Here is a 20,660-nt window from a genome sequence, read left to right as displayed (position 1 = left end):
TGAATGAAAAATTGGTTTCTTATTGGCCTAAAATTTAATACTGTATGCAACCCCCCCAAAAAACCCAGGTACTTATCTAAATAGTATATATAGCATGTATAAAATAATCTATGCTCCTTTATATTCATTCTCTGTAGTATTTTAAACTCATATAAATTTTGTACTAACAACTAATTTTAATAATTAGGAAGTATGAAGAAACAGGAAAATGAAAAAGTTGTAAAAGTTTTAAAAATAAAGACTTTTAAGACAAAACAAATATACATAAACTGAATTTGAAGAGTAAATCTCAACTACCGAAGAAATATAAATATGAAAAGAGCTATTTTCATATGAGGTTTATTTCATGGGATCCTGATACACTATTTCCCACCACTCCCAACTGTACATAAATTATATGAGGAATGATTGACAAAGAACTAATTTAGAAACATTTTTAGCAGAAAATGTGAATTAAAGAATACCCTTCCAAACAGGCTTATCTAAGTAAATTTGAGGGTGAAAATTACTGTGAAGATCTTACAAGGTAAGATTACATCAAATATTATTCCCCATTACACAAACATTTATTGATTACAAATAATTACATACCTGTAATTATATTTTTAAAATTCTCAAGTGTTTTAAGTGTATATATCTATTAAATCTAACATATCTTTATTATGAATTTATTAATTACTAACATCATAATAGAGGCTAATAAGAACACATTATTGCATAAGCATTTACCTTAAATACCTAAATGTCTTAAACACTTCATGTTTAAAACATTAAGTAATTTCAAAGTATACTTTAAAAAAAATTTTTTTTACAGATAACATGTTCTTGTATCAGTACTGTATCATATTTTTAAACCACTCTCTCCCTCCCAAAGAACCATCACTAATAATAGACAATAACAAAGAGAAAAGTTTAGCAAAACTAATCAACTTGGAAAAAGTCTGACATTGTAATATTCCCTTACAGAGCCTTTTTCTATAAAGAAGGTAGATATAAATCTCTCACATTTACATATATGGGGGGAGGCCCACATTTGATCATTATAATTTCATGATATTTGAGTTTTTAAAAAATAAACTTTTATTGATATCTTTTGTTTGTACACTGTCTAAATTTTCTCTTGACAGTTCTTACACTCCCTTTCTAGAAAGTCATTTTATATAACAATGTTTTTTAAAAAAAGAAAAAGGAAAAAAAAATCAGCAAAATCTATCAATACATTGGAAAAGTTTTAAAATATAGAAAATGTTCCATATCCATGCACTTTCTACCTATGCAAAGGAGTTGAGGGAGGCATTTTCAAATCTTATTTGGGACAATGCTATTTCTTTGTAATTCTGCAGCATTAATTTTCAATTAAACCGTAGTTATTGTTCTTTGCACTTAAATTGTCAGATACTCTGTAAATTGTCTTCTGGGGTCCACTTTATTCCATATTAGTTTCTATAAATTTTCTATGCTTCTCTGTATTCATTGTATTTGTCATTTCTTACAGCACATTAATATTCCATTAAAGTCATATACTATAATTTGTAGACATCTATTCATTTCCTGTTCTTTGTTACCTCAAAAGTTCAGTGTTCAGTTTCAATTGTTGCTGTTCTTTCTTTTTATGGCAGTGGTTTTTTTTTTTTTTCCATTTTTTTTTTTTTTGGTGTTTATTGTTTTATTTATACAACATAACATAACAACATAAAATGATATAGGATAACATAGATAACTAAAATCATTTAAGAGAAAAGTTTAGATTAATTATATCAATAAATCATACCTATTAGATGAAAATATCTCTCCATAGCTTCCTAGAATATCTTCCCCATAGAACCTAACTGTACTTTTTTAAAAAATTAATTTTATAATTATAACTTTTTTTTTGACAGTACATATGCATAGGTAATTTTTTTACAACATTATCCCTTGTATTCCCTTCTGTTCCGAATTTTTCTCCTCCTTCCCTCCACCCCCTCCTCTAGATGGCAGGCATTCCCACACATATTAAATATGTTATAGTATGTCCTAGGTACAATATATACGTGCAGAACCGAATTTTTTTGTTGTTGTGGCAAAGGAAGAATTGGATTCAGAAGGTAAAAATAATCTGGGAAGAAAAAAAAAATGCTAACAGTTTACACTCATTTCCCAGTGTTCCTTTTCTGGGTGTAGCTGATTCTGTCCATCATTGATCAATTGGAATTGGATTAGCTCTTCTCTATGTTGAAGAGATCCACTTCCATCAGAATACATTCTCATACAGTATCATTGTTGAAGTGTATAATGATCTCCTAGTTCTGCTCGTTTCACTCAGCATCACTTGATGTAAGTCTCTCCAAGCCTCTCTGTATTCCTCCTGTTGGTCATTTCTTACAGAACAATAGTATTCCATAACATTCATATACCATAATTTACCCAACCATTCTCCAATTGATGGACATCCATTCATCTTCTAGTTTCCAGCCACTACAAAAAGGGCTGCCACAAACATTTTGGCACATACAGATCCATTTCCCTTCTTTAGTATTTCTTTGGGATATAAGTCCAGTAGCAGCACTGCTGGATCAAAGAGTATGCACACTTTGATAACTTTTTGGGCATAATTCCAGATTGCTCTCCAGAATGGTTGGATTCTTTCACAACTCCACCAACAATGCATCAGTGTCCCAGTTTTTCCACATCCCCTCCAACATTCATCATTATTTTTTCCTGTCATCTTAGCCAATCTGAGAGGTGTGTAATGATATCTCAGAGTTGTCTTAATTTGCATTTCTCTGATCAATAGTGATTTGGAACACTCTTTCATATGAGTGGAAATAGTTTCAATTTCATCATCTGAAAATTGTCTATTCATATCCTTTGACCATTTATCAATTGGAGAATGGCTTGATTTCTTATAAATTAGAGTAAATTCTCTGTATATTTTGGAAATGAGGCCTTTATCAGAACCTTTAACTGTAAAAATATTTTCCCAATTTGTTACTTCCCTTCTAATCTTGTTTGCATTAGTTTTGTTTGTGCAAAAGCTTTTTAATTTGATGTAATCAAAATTTTCTATTTTGTGATCAATAATGATCTCTAGTTCTCCTTTGGTCACAAATTCCTTTCTCCTCCACAGGTCTGAGAGGTAAACTATCCTATGTTCCTCTAATTTATTTATGATCTCGTTCTTTATGTATGGCAGTATTATTACTATAGATACTATTTTCCTTGTTCTGCTAATTTCATTTTGATAAAGTGCATATACAATAACTCTTTCAATACATCTTTAGTTGGAGTTGGTACAAATTATATGTGGTCTTTAGGCTACATGATTTCAGCCCCCTCTCATTTGATATAATCACAGATAATGAATTAATGTTTTAAAAGGAGAATGGCTGAATAAGTTATGGTATATGAATGTTATGGAATATTATTGTTCTGTAAGAAATGACCAATAGGATGATTTCAGAGAGGCTTGGAGAGACTTATATGAACGGATGCTAAGTGAAGTAAGGAGAACCAGGAGATCATTGTACATAGCAACATCAATATTATATGATGATCAATTCAGATGGATGTGTGAAGTGATTCAGGCCAGTTCCAATGATCTTGTGATGATGAGTCATTTATACCCAAAGAGAGGACAATGGGGACTGAGTGTGAATCATAACATAGCTTTCTCAATCTTTGTTGTTTGCTTGCCTTTTGTTTTCTTTCTCATTTTTTTTTTTCTTTTTGATTTGATTTTTCTTGTCAGGAAGGAGTGAGTGGCTAGAGAAGAAAACAATCTGAGCAGGTAGTATCACAAAAATACTAAGGTGTAAATAAGTATGCTATTTGTACGATGGAGGAGACTAATTTCTTATCCAAAACATATATAAATTTTGTAATTTTAATATTTTATCATAATTCATTAGCATGAGCTTCAGCTTGTATGTCCAATTTTACTAAAAATGGAATCAATTATATTTCCTTATATCAATAAAACCACAAATCTGGCCCTGTCTTTATAGTCATACTGTTTTCCTCTATAGATTATAAACTCAGGGGCAATTCTGTGATATTGTGGATAGAACAATGCCCTCAGAGTCAGGAGGTCTTGAGTTCATATCCAACCTGACCTGCTAGTTATGTGTCAAGGACATATATCACCAGAAAAGGAAGATGATTTGATTATGTAGTGCGAAAAAGATGAAAAGATGCACAACCTGATTGCTACAATGGTATTTTTGAGATGTTAAAAGAAGCAGAGGAAAGTACCTAGCATATAGCACGCTGACTAATGTTCTAAATGGAAGTCTGCAGATGGAGAAGCAGGAGTTGAAATATGTATGGATGAGAGAAACCCACACCAATGAGATCACCATTCCAACTAAATAATAATTAAATAAAAACCCTCTCTCATCAGGGAAACATTTATATTAAAAAAGCCAAATCTTAAGTGCAAATAAAATTAAACATCACGATGATGAAATTAATATGACTAATTTTTGCTGTTTAGCTTTAATATTTTTAATATCTCACATCTTTCAGTTCAATTTAAAAAATACAGAAATGTAAGAGAAATAATTAGCATTATAATCCTTTGAATAACAATATATCAAAACAAAATAACTCCTTGTAGGAGTATCAAGAAAATTAAGAAGATAAAATATTTACATACAGAACAAAATATAAAAAATCCAGAATTTTAACATTTCCATATGAAAAGCATTATTAGAAAATGTCTACTCTTAATTTAAAAAATCATATTTCTTATATTTATATAATCCATTACTTCATATACTTATACACATAATACACATATTTTGCTTCAAATGGGGAACTTTTAAAGAAATTTATTATTTTTCTTTTCTTTTCTTTTTAAATTCAACATGTGAATTTATTTTAAGTCAGTCAGGTCATGACTACAGATTGATTTATCATTGTCTTCACCGAAAACATGAAATTGAAAGTCAAAATATAGCAATCTGACTATGTAACAAACAACTGTAAAGTACAAGGTCTCATGGGAAAGAAAACATTTGTTTGAATTGGCTTTAGGAACAAAACCAAAGTCTGAAAAGGTCATTGCATATCTTATAAATTAAAAAAAATTACAAAGTCTTGATGACTTAAGAAAATACCAAACCATTACATGGAGAGAGAAATGGATTTTAGAAAGGCAAAGCTCTATACTAAGAGCTATTCTGTAAACTAACTTTTGCACAGTTTCTTAAATAATCAAAGCAGTAGTACCCGGAATAAGAGTTTAAGTCCTTCAAACCAAACTAGTTTTATTAAGCTGCTACATTTAGCACTGATAAATTATGTGGCAAAACCAAAATTTTTAGGCAAGAATTTTAAGAGGTTTTAGAAATAACAAGGACTCATGGTTCCTGCTAATTTTTACTCCTTTCTCCAGTGTACACATGGAATTGTATCACATTTTCTTATCAAGTCTAGTAGCACTTGAATAAAATTCTGACACTCATGGATCCCAAAACCCAGATTTTCCCAATGTATTTGTTTCCACTCATGACAACAAAGCCATAATTTAGTCAGGTAAACCATTCTAACTTTTCCCTTCAAAAAAATCTTTGAAACCAGAAATTTCAAACAATTAAGGCACTTGATCAAGTTAGACATACAAATCTGTATCAGCAAGTAACACAGAAAACAGTAAAACTTCATTTTAAAGCTTTTAATGTAATTCCATTAATTGGAGCAAAAGTTTTCAGTTGTTCTACCACCCCTAACAAAAAATAAATCAATGTAATACCATTTGCTGCTGCAGATAATGCTAGAAACAAACCACCAAGGACCAAATGACAAGTGTAATAATGAACTAGGAAAAAAAAAATCCCCAACCTATTTTAAGCCTCTTATTGGCTAAATACAATTGAGTATCAATGGAAAAAAAAAACTGTAAAGAAAACCATTATTAAAAACCACTAATTTGTTTCAAGATTGAAAAAATTAGTATTTAACAAAAGATGTATTCTAAAGTGTATGTGTTTCCTTACAGGTACAAAGATTAAAAAAGATAATCTTAAGGGAAATCACCACGAAAACAATTTTAAGACTTATAGGAATCTGCTCCAACAGAAAAAAAAAAAAAAAGCTGTCATTTCCTAAAATTTCACCAATTATACCTGCTGTCTGAAAACTCTGATTGTTTCTTTTTAATAAGGAATGAACTTGAAAATGATTCCCAAACTTTAGTACTTGTTTCCTCTTTGCCTTATAAAACAAATTGAAAATTTCTATGAAAGCAATTTAATTGGAATGCTTAAAAGGTACAGTGGCTACATACTTTTATTAAATAAAATTTTTATTTATTAAATTTTATTAAATAAATGTAAAGCAAGTTATGCCTAATATTTTCCTGAAATTATCCTGTACCTTTAAAAATAAAATCTCATCAAAATGTTTTAGCAGATACACACAAAATATTGAAGAATTTAACTTATGAATGTTTTTAACTTCCTAGAACATTCCTTAAGTTTCAAAAAAAAGTAGCTGAGACTTATAAATTACATAATAGTATGTTGTTGAGTTTCTACCAAATTTGAGTATGCATTACTGATCATAAAGTTAAGCTCAAATTACCTTTCTTAATGAGAATATGAGAAATCACATAAACATTTAAAGTTACACTATCTTGTTTTTGTCTTGTCTTTAAGGCACTGTTATTTGTTTTCCCAATGAGAAGATGCTTTTAAAGAAAGGACAATACCTGCTACATGTTTATAGTTTGTACCCTTTGCATTAAATCTGGAATGTTACTTCCTGCATGTCATCTTATTTCTAATGTAGGAAAAAAAATACAGGTTTGTCGAGTACTAAATTCCATTTCAGGGATAAACAGTAATAGTATTGTTTTCCCACAATTAACTCTACTTTTGAACCAATAGTCAAAAATCCATCAACTCATCATTTGGCACATTCTTTTCACAATTTAGTCTATAGACATACATCCTGAGTGAAAATGGGAATAATGCAGCTTTCAAGCTTTAAAATGACTAAATTTAAATCACTGACAGTTACGAAACTATCAGCTCAGGACAGTGAATCCACTAATTTTTTTTTTTTTTTTTAATCTATATTAGGGGGGCAGGTAGGTGGCGCAGTGGATAGAGCACCAGCCCTGAATTCAGGAGGACCCCAGTTCAAATCTGGTCTCAGACACTTAACACTTCCTAGCTGTGTGACCTGGGCAAGTCACTTAACCTCAGCCTCAAAAATAAACAAACAAACAAACAAACAAACAAATAAATAAATCTATATCAGGGATGCTATGGTAAGAGAAAAAAAAAAAAATCCCACAGCAGCAGCCACTTAAAATAAGATAGCCACAAGGATTCAGGCAGAATATTTTAAGTTCTCCTGTTGAGTACAAGTGATTGAATTGCTTTTTCTTTAAAGGAAGATGCTCCAAAATATCCTAGTATGCATCCTTTGGAGATTTAAAGATTTTGAAACACTGTCTTCCATGTAGGATATCTCAAAAGATAATATTTCGGTTTCAATAAACAACACACGTAAAACTACTAGTGCATTTTATAATGTCGTTCTTAAAGAGTGTGGTATTTTCTTTCTTTGGACTTGCAGAATTTATAGAGAAAGAAAACTAAGCCTGTACACTCAGCACAAGAATAATTCCTCCAATGAAACTAGCTGCATCAAAAGCAGATTTCCTTGTAGCAGGGGTAGCAATCACAGCAGTATTCGGTGCACCTGATGTGACAATTGCGGTGACAGTTGGCTCGGCTGAGACTGCAGGAGAAGGGTTAGCTGTAGAATTAGTGGGAGACGGACTGGTAGCAGGTTCCACTAAACAGTTACTTGAGATGTTAACTACAGTACAATTTGGAGTTGTTGCATTTTCTGAGCAGTAGCCACCACTGTTACATACTGTCCAAAAGCTTGTGGTATTTTTGCTCTCAACACAGAAGTGCAGTTAGTGTGTACTGCACAGCTTTCTTGTGCCGGAGGTCGTGGCCGGCTCTGTCTTGGGCTCGGGAGTGAGGGTCGTGGTTTCGGGAGTGGATTTCGTCGTGGGCGGTGGTCCTGGCCATGCGGACTCCACAGTTAAGTGGGCCGTATGCAGAGTTTTCAGCGGCGCTCAGCATGCAAAGCACGGTCAGGCAGGTAGCAGCGCCCCAGAAGAGCGGCCCGGAAGGCCCGTATTCCGCTCATGGCGCTGGTACTCAGGAGACGGTCTGCCGCTGCTGCGGAAGAAGCTCCGTCCCCCTGCGGTGCCGCCTCCAGAAATTTATTATTTTTCTATGTTCAAAGAAATCACATTGTTGTGATTTGGTTTTGGTAAAGTCTATTACTATTGATCTATCTTTGTAGTTCAAACACCTATTTTGGCATCTGAAGTTACCTACAATAGGATACCAGTTTACCTTTTTTTTTGTAGTAAGTTTATTTTTTAATTTTTATTATTTTTTTTATTATATATTTTTTATAATATTATCCCTTGTATTCATTTTTCCAAATTATCCCCCCTCCCTCTACTCCCTCCCCCCGATGGCAGGTAATCCCATACATTTTACATGTGTTACAATATAACCTAGATACAATATATGTGTGTAAATGCCATTTTCTTGTTGCACATTAAGTATTAGATTCCGAAGGTACATGTAACCTGGGCAGACAGATATTAGTGCTAACAATTTACATTTACTTCCCAGTGTTTCTTCTCTGGGTGTAGTTGTTTCTGTCCATCATTGATCAACTGGAAGTGAGTTGGATCTTCTTTATGTTGAAGATATCCACTTCCATCAGAATACATCCTCATACAGCATTGAAGTGTACAGAGATCTTCTGGTTCTATTCATTTCACTCAGCAACAGTTGATGTAAGTCTCTCCAGGCCTTTCTGTATTCCTCCTGCTGGTCATTTCTTACAGAGCAATAGTATTCTATAACCTTCATATACCATAATTTGCCCAACCATTCTCCAATTGATGGGTATCCATTCAACTTCCAGTTTCTAGCTACAACAAAAAGAGCTGCCACAAACATTTTGGCACATATAGGTCTCTTTCCGCACTTTAGTATTTCTTTGGGATATAAGCCTAGTAGTACTGCTGGGTCAAAGGGTATGCACAGTTTGATAGTAAGTTTATTTTTAATACACATTGCTTAATGAATCATGTTAGAAGAGAACAGAGTAAAAGGGAAAACCATGGGAGAGAGTGAAAAAAGAAGAGAACATAGCACGTGTTGATTTATATTCAGTCTCCTTAGTTCTTGTTCTAGATGCAGATGGCATTTTCTGTCCCAAGGCTATTGGGATTGCTTGGATCACTGAACTACTGAGAAGAAACAAGTCTTTCATAGCTGATCACATTCTTGCTGTTAATGTGTACAATGTATTCCTGATTCTGCTTGTTTCACTCAGCTTCAGCTCATGTAAATCTTTCCAGGCTTTTCTAAAAATCAGCTTGTTCATCATTTTTTAAAGAGCAATAATATTCTATTAACTTCATACATCACAATTTGTTCAGCCATTCCCCAGTTAATAGGCATCCACTCTTTTTCCAATCTTTTGCCACCACAAAAAGCGGCTACAAACATTTTTGCACATGTGGGTCCTTTTCCCTCCTTTATGATTTCCCTGGTATACAGACCCTCAAGTGACACTGGTTAATCAAAGGGTATGGACAGTTTTCTATCCCTGTTGGGCAACTAATAATTCCAAATTGCTCTCCAGAATGGTTGGATCAGTTCACAACTTCACCAACAACGCATTAGCATCCCAGTTTTCCCACATCCCTTCCAATGTTTATCATCTTTTCCAGTCATCTTAGCCAATATGAGAGGTGTGAGGTGGTACCTCAGAATTGTTTTAATTTGCATTTCTCCAACTGAGTGATTTAGAGCATTTTTCATATAACTATAAATGGCTTTAATTTTGTCATCTGAAAATTGTGTCCATATCCTCTGACCATTTGTTAATTGAGGTTTGACTTTGTAATCTCATAGATTTCACACAGTTCTTCATTTTTTAGAAATGAGTTAGTTCTTAGAAATGAAATTAGTTCTTCAAATTTGAGAAATGAGACCTTTCTCAGAAACATTGGCTGAAAGATTTTTTCCCCAGTTTTGTACTTCCTTTTTAATCTTGTTTCTGTTGGTTTTGTTTGTGCATAACAACATAATACTTTCCAATAGTTATGCATGAGTAGAGCTAGCTTAAATCTTATTTCCTCTCCTTATATAGAAATCATCGCTCTTTTGAACTCCCAAAGTTGTGCCAGTCATTTGGCATTTATCAAACACTGCCTTGTGATATCATTTATCATATATATATATATATATATCCAATTATTAAGATCTGATTTTGTTTGTGTGAAAAGTGTTTTGTAGTTTTGTTCACATAGTTCTTGGGTTTGTCTTGGTAGGTAAACCCTCAAGTATTTTATCCTGTCTCCAGTAATTTTAAATGAATTTTTTTTTTTATTGAAGTTTTTTGTTTTCAAAACATAGGCAAGGATAATTTTCAACACTTACCCTTGAAAAACCTTATGTTCCAATTTCCCCCCCAGTTTTCCCCTAGATGGCATGTAATATATGCTAAGCATGGTAAAATATATGTTAAATCCAACATAGGCAAACATATTTATACAATCATCTTGCTGCACAAGAAAAATCAGATCAAACATTTGTTTTTATAACTTTTTATTTACAACATATATGCATGGGTAATTTTTTAGTATTGACAATTGCAAAACCTTTTGTTCCAACTTTTCCCCTCCTTCCCCCCACTCCCTCCCCCAGATGGCAGGTTGACCAATACATGTTACACATGTTAAAGTATAAGTCAAATACAACATATGTATATGTGACCATACAGTTATTTTGCTATACAAAAAGAATTGGCTTTGAAATAGTGTACAATTAACCTGTGAAGGAAATAAAAAATGCAGGTGGACAAAAATAGAGGGATTGGGAATTCTATGAAGTGGTTCATACTCATTTCCCAGAGTTCTTTCGCTGGGTGTAGCCGGTTCAATTCATCACTGATCTATTGGAACTGATTTGGTTCATCTCATTGTTGAAAGAGGGCCACATCCATCAGAATTAGATTAAACTTTTTTTTTTTTTAATGAGAAAAAAATAAAATCCAATCAAACCACAACAGAAGAGTGAAAATGTTATGTCGTGATCCACCATCAGTTCCCACAGTCTCTCTCTGGGTGTAGATAGCTCTCATCATCACAAGATCAGTAGAACTGGATTGAATCATATTGTTGAAAAGAGCTATGTCCATCAGAATTGATCTTCATATAATCTCTTTGTTGTGTACAACAATCTCCTGGTTCTCCTTACTTAACTTAGCATTAGTTCATGTAAATCTCTCCAGATCTCTCTGAAGTCATCCTCTTGATCATTTCTCATAGAAGAACAATATTCCATAACATTCATATACCATAACTTATTCAGCCATTCTCCAACTGATAGAAAAAGAAATCTCTTGCTAATTGACTTTGCCAATAATATATAGAAACTCTGGTGATTTTTCTGGGTTTGCTTGATACCCTGCAACTTTGCTAAAGCTGTGAATTGTTTTTAGTAGGTTTTTTGAATGATTTTTTAGGATTTTCTAAGTACATCATCATATCATCTGCAAAGAGTGAGTTTTATTTCCTTACTGCCTATTCTAATTCCTTTAATGTCTTTTTCTTTTTTTATTGTTAAAGCCAACATTTCTAGTACTGTGTTGAATAATAGTGGGGATAATGGGCATCCTTGTTCATCCAGTTTACTTTTCTATTTTTTAAATTACATCTGTCCATGACATTTGCACTTCAGTCAAAACTAGACTACTGATCATCCCTTTTCTCCAACAGTTAGTACTCGTCTATATGTCTGTATTTGCTCATTGTATTATCTATGCCTGGAATGCCCTCCTCCCCTATATACCTCCTTTATTTATTTTTTTTTCCCTGAGGCTGAGGTTAAATGACTTGCCCAGAGTCATACAGCTAGGAAGTATTAAGTATCTGAAACAAAATTTGAACTCCGGTCCTCCTGAATTCAAGGCTGGTGCTCTATCCACTGCACCACCTAGCTGCCCCACATATACCTCCTTTAAAATCTAATTCAAGTGCTATTTTTTTGAAGAAGCCTTTCCTAATACCCTCTCTAAATATGTTGTGACTTTTACTCTCTCATCCTTTACCCACCTCAACACAGGTTTACTGATTAGATTTCTTTCTTAAGAACCAAGCCTTAAACCAAAGCCACTTTGAGTTTCATTGATTGGTCAGCAAAAGGTCCCAGGCCAACCCCCAGTGGATCAGAGTTTGAGTCCAGATAGAGTGAATGGAAATCTATTTTGGCCAGAAACCCTGGGAGTATTCCCCTCCCAGATTTTGTGTGTGTGTGTGTGTGTGTGTGTGTGTGTGTGTGTGTGTGTGTGTGTGTGTGTGTGTATTTTTTTTTTCTGACAGGTGAAGCAGGCCATTTTTTGCCTAAATTGCTACCTATCCTTAATCAGTGAATGGATGTGGCCTCAGACAAAAACCTCAGCTTAAAAAAGGCCAAAATCTCCCATTACATCCAGACCCCTCTCCAGTTGTCCTGATCTACATCTTTCCACTGGCCCCAGATGGCTCTGGAGGGAAAGTGAGGCAGGTGACTGCACAGCTTTCCCTCACTTCAATCCAATTCACTTGTGTGTCATGACATTACCTCCCTGATGTCATGGTCTTCTTTGAGAATGAGGGACAAACAACAATAAGAGCCCTATACTCACTTATATGGCATTTTGTATTATGCTTGACTACACGTTATACTCCCTTATTAGACTATAATGCTTCATGATTGGAGAGACATCTTATCTAAACTTGGCATTTATTTCCTAGTACAATGCCCTGTTATTTCATAATTCTTCTCAAAGGTAACAGTTATTGACATTTTCTTAACAGCATTTGGATAATGTTTCTTCCTTTTCCACAAGTAACTACTAGCAACTATTTAAACAAATGGTTTTCATTTATTCAATAAGATTCAGATGCTATTTATTCATGTATAATATGCTTATCACATTGAGACTCTCAAATTGGGAGAGGTCATGAACCCCTCTTTAGAATGCTTTTAAATGCATAAAATAAGTAGAAGCATAAAGCAAGCCAACACTTACCAACTGGTTTGGTCTTAAAATAGGGATAGAATTTCAACAGGCGGAGAGCATGTTTTAAATTCCTGTTGTTTTTTTCCCCCACACTAACATGTATAAAGGTATATACATTATTTATAAGTAGAATCAAATCAATAGCAAAAAACCAACTATGTTTTTATTCATACTGTTTCTGTACTTTTTGAATATACCGTAATGCATAAGGAGCTAGTAAAGCAAGCCTTAAAAATATTAATATGGAATTAACTTTTTAGATAACTAAACTCTGTCCCCCTTAAAAATTACCTTTGAAAAATAAAGGGGTTTAGGCTAGCTCACTTCCAGAATTCCTTTTAGTTCTAAATTCTATGGCAGATACTTCACACTTCTCAAATTAGCTAAGATGACAGAGAAAGATAATGATAAATGTTGGAGGGGGATATGAAAAACTGGGACACCAAAACATTATTGGTGGAATTGTGAAATGATTCTGGAGAGCAATATGGAACTATGCCCAAAGGGCTATCAAACTGCATACCCTTTGATCCAGCAATGATCCTACTGGGTATGTATCCCAAAGAGATCATTAAAAAAAGAAAAAGGACCCACATGTGCAAAAATGTTTGTAGCATCCCTTTTTATAGTGGCTAGAAAGTGGAAACTGAGTGGATGCGGATCAGTTGGGCCATGGCTGAATAAGTTATGGTAAATACAAATGTTATGGAATATTATTGTTCTATAACAATCAGCAGGCTGATTTCAGGAAAGTCTGGAGAGATTTAGATTAAAGCTAAGTGAAGTGAGTAGAACCAAGAGAACATTGTACATAGCAACAAGACTGTGTGATGATCAACTGTGATGGACTTGGTTCTTTTCAACAATGAGAGGTGATTCAGGGCAATTTCAATATACTTGCGATGTAGGGAGCATCCAGAGTGAGGACCATGGGGACTGAATGTGGATCACATCACAAGATTTTCACCTTTTGCTGTTGTTGTTTGCTTGCTTTTTTTCTTTCTTTCTCATTTTTCCCCACTTTGAATTTTTCTTGTCCAGTTATGACTTATATGGAAATATATTTAGAAAGAATTGCATATGTTTGACTTATATTGGATTGCTTACTGTCTAGGGGAGGGGAAATAGGGAAGTAGAAAAATTTGGAGCATAGGGTTTTGCAAAGGGAAATGTTGAAAATTGTCTTTGCATGTATTTTGAAAAATAAAAAACAATCACCAAAATAAATAAATATATTCTGTGGTAGAAATCTTCCTAAAATGCATTACACAATTTGTTTCCTCATAAAATAGAATCTCACCTTTTCTTGATGATTCAGGATATCGTATTGAAATATATGTTAATTTCCTCAATGTCTGGTAAACTACACAAAGTTGTTTTCCAATACACTAAATAATCCCAAAATGCTGTACTTTTGGGGCTTATTTCCACTTTTTTTTCAATCATTTCTTTCACTAGGAAGAGGTTTCAATTGTTTCACTATATCATCAACTGGGAAGTCAGATATTCAAGTCTATTAGAGTAATCTCTAAAACAAGAATAAGATCAATCTGACTAAGTAGGATTTCAACACCAGTTAACTGGCCACTTGGTAATGAATTCTTGGATCATGGCAATCTATGAAACAAGCAAATAAACTCCATGTGGAAATTTTTACTAGCTTTCCTTTAAGGTAAGTGCATTACTTTGGTCCATGGTCTTCATGGCATCATTATGGCTAAGAACATGACATACAGTCAAGTATAATACCAAATACTTTGTAAGCAAAACATAAGCATAGTGGTATAAGAGATGACTAGATGGAATCAGTTTCATGAAACAGACAGTATTTGAATTGAATTTTTATGCAGATATTCAAGAGGAAGGCAGTCCAGGTCTTGAGTTTTCTTTCAAATACATAAAATTCCCAAATAAATGACGCCTAGATACATGAAGTATTACTGTATGTATTTTATCCTATCTATTCACACAGTTTGACTTGTGATGGAGAGAGACATCTGGATCCAGAGAGGATCACAGTGAAAAATTCTGAGAACAAATAAGTCTTTTAAACTAAATTAATACAAATATGCAAAGGTTTTCTTGCAAAGGTATTTCTTACAAAGTTTTCCTGGAATAGAAAATAGTAAATGGTAATGTTTCCTCTATTAGATCACAGTTTGTTTACAAATGATGAGTTATTGAAATATTTCACATCCCCCATTCCAAAGGAAAAGTTGGTTTGGAGAAAGGATGATATTAGTAAAGTATAATAAATGTCAAAATAGCAATTTATGAAAATGCAAATAAAATATAAAATACAATCAAAATTATTATTATTAATATATTATAATATATTATATTATAATTAATATAATTAATAATTATTAATTATAATTATGCCCCAGAAAAAAATAAAATTAACATTATCTACCCACAAAAAATGGAAAAACAGATTATTAAACAATAACAAAAAGTCAGGCAACAAATACTAATTAAATGTATACTATGTTTGAGATACTGTAGTAAATGCTAAACTAGCCTAAGTATTGGTTATAATAAAGAATTTGTCTTAGTTTTTCCTTTTTATCTTCTAGCCTGCTACCTGCTAGATATTTATGTGCTTTAGAATTTGTAACTTTTGACATCCTCATAAATGAAAGTACAAAAATAACATAAAGGATACATTTTCAAAAATATCTACTCCCCTCCCCCAATTAAAAAAAAAAAAATATATATATATATATTTACCATGGATAGGAGAGCCTTCATCAGCAAACAAAAAAGGTTCTATATCTTTCAGGGAACTTCTTCCTTCAAGTCGAGCAAGTAGCTTTCAAAAAAAAAAAAAAAAAGAGAAAAAAGGCTCATTAAGCTATAAATAATGACTACATTTATGAGTAGTGAATGACTGTTAGCAATGCCTTTTTTTACACTTTGGACTGGGATAAAGTGATGTAGATACTAAAAGTATAAAGCAAGGTAAAATGATAAGGTAATTTTGGAGGCTATTTGTCATGCCAAAACATTAACAATAAAAACTGACCACCAGGAGGGAGAAAAAGATTATGAACTTTCTTCATTTTAGACAATCAAGAGGAATCTAATCATTAGTTTGGCCATGAAGCAGATGCATATTTAAAGGTGTGAAACATTTTATAACTCTAATAAAATTTTATTATGAGGTCTCATTATGGAACAGAGTGAAATTGAAGAGTTTGAGTATTAATCTGGTGATGGATTCTCTATTTCTTTTTTCCAGGACCAGTCTGGCCAAGTCTGGGAGACTCCCTATCCAGAAGGTTAGGCACAATGTGATTATTTTTTTTTAAGGGTAGAGGAAGCCCAGCAACTCTACTGTAGGGGCTTCAATCTGCATTACAAGAGTAAGGACTCACCAGTAAAATCACAGATAGGTGAACCATTGAAGAAAATTAGGTTATTCAATATTCTGTAGGTGACTGTATACATACACAGAATATTAAAGGAGATTTTAAAAATCACACTAGTATTTATTAACCTGAATGAGTACTCCACTTCAAAGTACTTAGCTTGAGAGATTATAAACTTGTTACAATAATTCTTCTATCATTCAAAAACATTCCTAGAAACCTCTTTAAAAATTATCCTCAGAGTCAAACAAGAAAACAAATTCATCAATCTCATCATTACTGTAACATGTAGTGCAGCAACAAGGGATTTATGTGGCAAAAAAACCCCTCCAAAACCAATCCTATTCTCCTATGCCCGAGGCTATAAAACTTTACTTATTGCTTGATCTAACAATATTCTTTACAGGGTCTGTATCCCAAAGAGATTATAAAAGAAAGCAAAGGACCAACATGTGCAAAAATATTCAAAAGTCTTTTTGTAGTGACAAGGAATTGGAAATTAAGAGTGGATGCCTATCAAATGGGGAATAGCTGAATAAGTTACGATATATGAGTATGATGGATTATTATTGTTCTATAAGAAATGATGAGCAGGCTGATTTCAGAAAAGCCTGGAAATTTATGTGACTTGATGCTGAGTGAAGTGACAAAACCAGAACATTGTACAGTAAGATTATGTGACGGTCAATTATGATAGACTTAGCTCTTCTCAGCAATACAGTGATTTAAGACAATCCCAAGAGAATTGAGATGGAAAATGCTACTTGTATCCAGAAAGAGAATTGTGAAGATGTAGTATGGATCAAAGCATACTATTTTCACCTGTTTTTGTTGTTTGCCTTTTCTTTCTCCTGTTTTTTTCCCCTTTTATTCTGATTTTTCTTTTCTTCTTTTTTAAAATATGGTAAAGGAGGCTTTGTCTTGATGTGTCACATTTAAGAGGGCTCTCACTAGTATAGATTCTCCCTAGTAGTAGGCCCTTCTTCCTTCTTCCATATTACTTTTGCTATACTAATTTTTTTTACATATACAATTGTATCTATCATGCTGGGAAGCCCTCAAGTATGGTCCTGGCAACAAACTAAAACAGTAAAGAATACTTCTAAAAGATGAGACAACAATTTTACATTGGTCAAAGACTCCAAAATTTGGGGAATGAATCTTATGTACAGATAGACTGGATTGGTAGCCTAGATACCCTGATAATAGAAGCAGATGAAGAAGCTGCAAAAAAGGAAGGATCACAGAGCTTTATATCTTCTCTTAGACCAAGAGATGTTGCAGACCCGACCTGGGAACAATTACATAGCCATATGAAGACCTACAAGTTCAAGGTTCTAAAGGATAACACCTTCCCTGAGGTGAAAGTATCCTAGTACTATAATATTTGTTTTTCTATGTGAAAATAAGCTTATTTTCTTTTCTTTTGCTCTGAACTTTCTAAAAACCTGCAAGTGCAGGTTCTCTCAATCTATTCAAGTTTAGAAGTGTTCTGTGGTCAGATTAGTTTGGAAAAATTCTGAAACAGGTTAAAGTTAACCTGTAGTCTAGAAAAGTCTTATTCCTCATTTCCCCCATGTTCATTCCTCTTGCCTGGTATCCTCTTCTCCCTTCTGACTTACCTTTTATCTGGAATCCTTATATTTAGAAACTTGGACAATATCACAGTAGAAACTTATACTCTCCTGAATGATTAGGGCTTTCCTAACAGAGACTTAAGAAATGAAAAACCAATCAGAGGGGATGGGGTGGAGGTGGGGGAACTCCCTTTTTCTCCTTACCAAAAAACCAAACAAACAACAAAAAAAAAAAACCCTTCTTTCCTTCCTTCCTTCCTTTCCTTCTTTTTGTTTTGATTAAAGCCTTTTATTTTCAAAACATATGCTTGGATAATTTTCAACATTCACCCCTGCAAAATCTTGTGTTATAAATTTTTCTTTCCCTTCCCCCAATTTCCTCCCCTAGATGGCAAGTAGCCCAATGTTATCATGTTACCCAAGAAAAATCAGATCAAAAAGGAAAAAAAATGAGAAAGAAAACAAAATGCAAGCAAACAACAACAAAAAGAATGAAAATACTATGTTGTGATTCACACTCAGTTCCCAAAGTCCTCTCTTTGGGTGCAGATAGCTCTCTCCATCACAAGACCATTGAAACTGGCCTATGAATCCTTTCTGCCATGGCCTTTAGCCTATCATGTCCAAAGTTCTTCTCGTATTCACAGCTATAATTCTTTCTGTTGGATCTCCCCAGTCCAGCTTGGAAAGCTCTGGTTTATTGGGGTAGTCATGGCCCTCATGTGAGGAATTCATCAAACAGTCCTATCATAAGGAGATCGCTATTACCTTAGTATCTTCCCCTTTTTAATTTCTGTCTCTTGACCCCCTAGTTGCCTCCAGTTAAACCAATTGGCCTTTTAGTTTTTAGGCCAAATAAAAGGATCTATTATTTTCAGATATATCTGACTAAATAAATTCTTTAAATCTCAGCAATGAACTTCGAGAATATTTTTTGCACTAAAATAGACACTAAATAAATATCTGGTAAAGGTAAATAATTTATTGCAGTAGAAGTTTTTTTTAAATGTAATATAATAACACTGTTAAAAGGAACTTAGCCTTTACTACAGGCAATTTTTGCTACCAAAGGTAAAAATAAATTTAAGGCATTCATTTATCAAATATTAATAGTTTAGTATAATATCATCCCATATTATACCTCCCTCAGGTTTCTTTAGATATTCAAATTGGATATATGAAACATTTTACAACTCTTAAAGTTCTCTATAAATATTATTTATTTAGTAGTAATAATTGATAGTAATATCATTACTATTAATCAGTCAACAAAGATTTATTAATCAGTTACTACGAGTCACTGTGTTAAGTGTTGGGGGAACAAAGACAAAATTGAAACATTCCTTGCCCTCAAGCATCTTACATTCTAAAAGGGAGGACACCACATGTGTCTAAATATATAGAGAATATATATACAAAAGGAATACAAGACTGTTTGGGAGGGGGAATACTGGAAGCTGGGTATAGGAGTATGGAGAAGATTAGGAAAACAAGCCAAAAAAATATTCATTAAATACTAATGCTAGGAACTATGTTAAACTCTGGGAATACAAATATAATACCAAAAAGACAGTCCTTCTCCTCAAGCAGCTGACATTCTAAACAGAACAGAGCTGGAAAATAGGGGTAGGGGGTATGATATGGAATGGGAAAAGAGAAAGAATGGCAAGAGGAAGAAGATGGTAAAGTCCAGAAAATCAAGAATGGAGCCAAGAGTTATAGTTGGCCTGGGCACTTCCTCAGACTAGATATGTGACCCTAGCTGAGTCTTTTAACTTCTATATGCCTCAAGAAACTCCTTTGAGTTACAGAAACTTAATCTCTGAGCTATTTTAATAAAATGAGTTCTCAAAATAGAAATTTTCTACTATGGAACTGTGTTAACAAGTGGTCATAAGGGAAGCAATGATGAAACATTACCCGGTTTCCCCCACATGAACTGTATTGTCTTGTCTTGTCTTGTCTTGTGTTATACTGTATGAGAGATAAGACATAGAGAAGTACAATATCAGGTAGGGTGTGATAAGAGCAAAGGAGAGATCCAGTCAAAGAGCTCTAGGAAAGTTTATTTGGGGAGAGGAATTTTTTTTTAAGTTGAAAGAGGATGAGGGGAGATGAGGGAGAGCAGCACCTGAGTGCATTTTTCAGGAAGAGACAGACTGTGAAAGGCACAAAACAAAATGTGTTTCAGGCAGGTGTAGAACAGTTTGTGCAAATGTATGAAGTTAGGAGATAGAATAATGATTTTCAGGAAATGTATATATATATATATATATATATATATATATGATAAAACATCAAGGGAAATAATATGAAGTAAAGCTTGAAAAGTAGGTTGGAGCCAAATTATATCAGGGTATAAATGCCATAGGAATACCCAAATTGGGGGTGAGAAGAGGACAATGAACCACTAAAAGAGAATAAGGAGCACACAGGAAAACTATGAGCAAGCAATATCACAAAGACCAAGGAAGGGAGCTATCCAGGAAGATGGTGTGGGGGTATGATATATAGTGACAAAGACCACAGATGATCAAGGAGGATTAATACTAAGAAAAGGTTATAATATTTGGAAATTTAAAAGTCTAATGTAAATGTCATTATAGAC

The 20,660-nt window shown here is 33.5% G+C and overlaps 1 protein-coding gene and 1 pseudogene across 1 annotated transcript in view; both read right to left on the bottom strand.

Annotated features, from left to right (window-relative positions):
* The window catches only part of XRCC2 (X-ray repair cross complementing 2), a 38,034-nt gene that overhangs the window by 4,412 nt on the left and 12,962 nt on the right, over positions 1 to 20,660 (bottom strand). The window contains exon 2 of the mRNA XM_074267411.1: positions 15,835 to 15,916. Coding sequence (XP_074123512.1) covers positions 15,835 to 15,916 — 82 coding nt within the window. The remainder of the gene's footprint in view (positions 1 to 15,834; positions 15,917 to 20,660) is intronic.
* On the bottom strand, positions 5,192 to 14,035 carry LOC141542681 (sialomucin core protein 24 pseudogene; annotated as a pseudogene).

Source organism: Sminthopsis crassicaudata, chromosome 5, assembly GCF_048593235.1.
Source record: "Sminthopsis crassicaudata isolate SCR6 chromosome 5, ASM4859323v1, whole genome shotgun sequence".
NCBI lineage: Eukaryota > Metazoa > Chordata > Mammalia > Dasyuromorphia > Dasyuridae > Sminthopsis > Sminthopsis crassicaudata.
The sequence above is the reverse complement of the archived record's forward strand: the minus strand, read 5'-3'. Positions and strand labels throughout refer to the sequence as shown.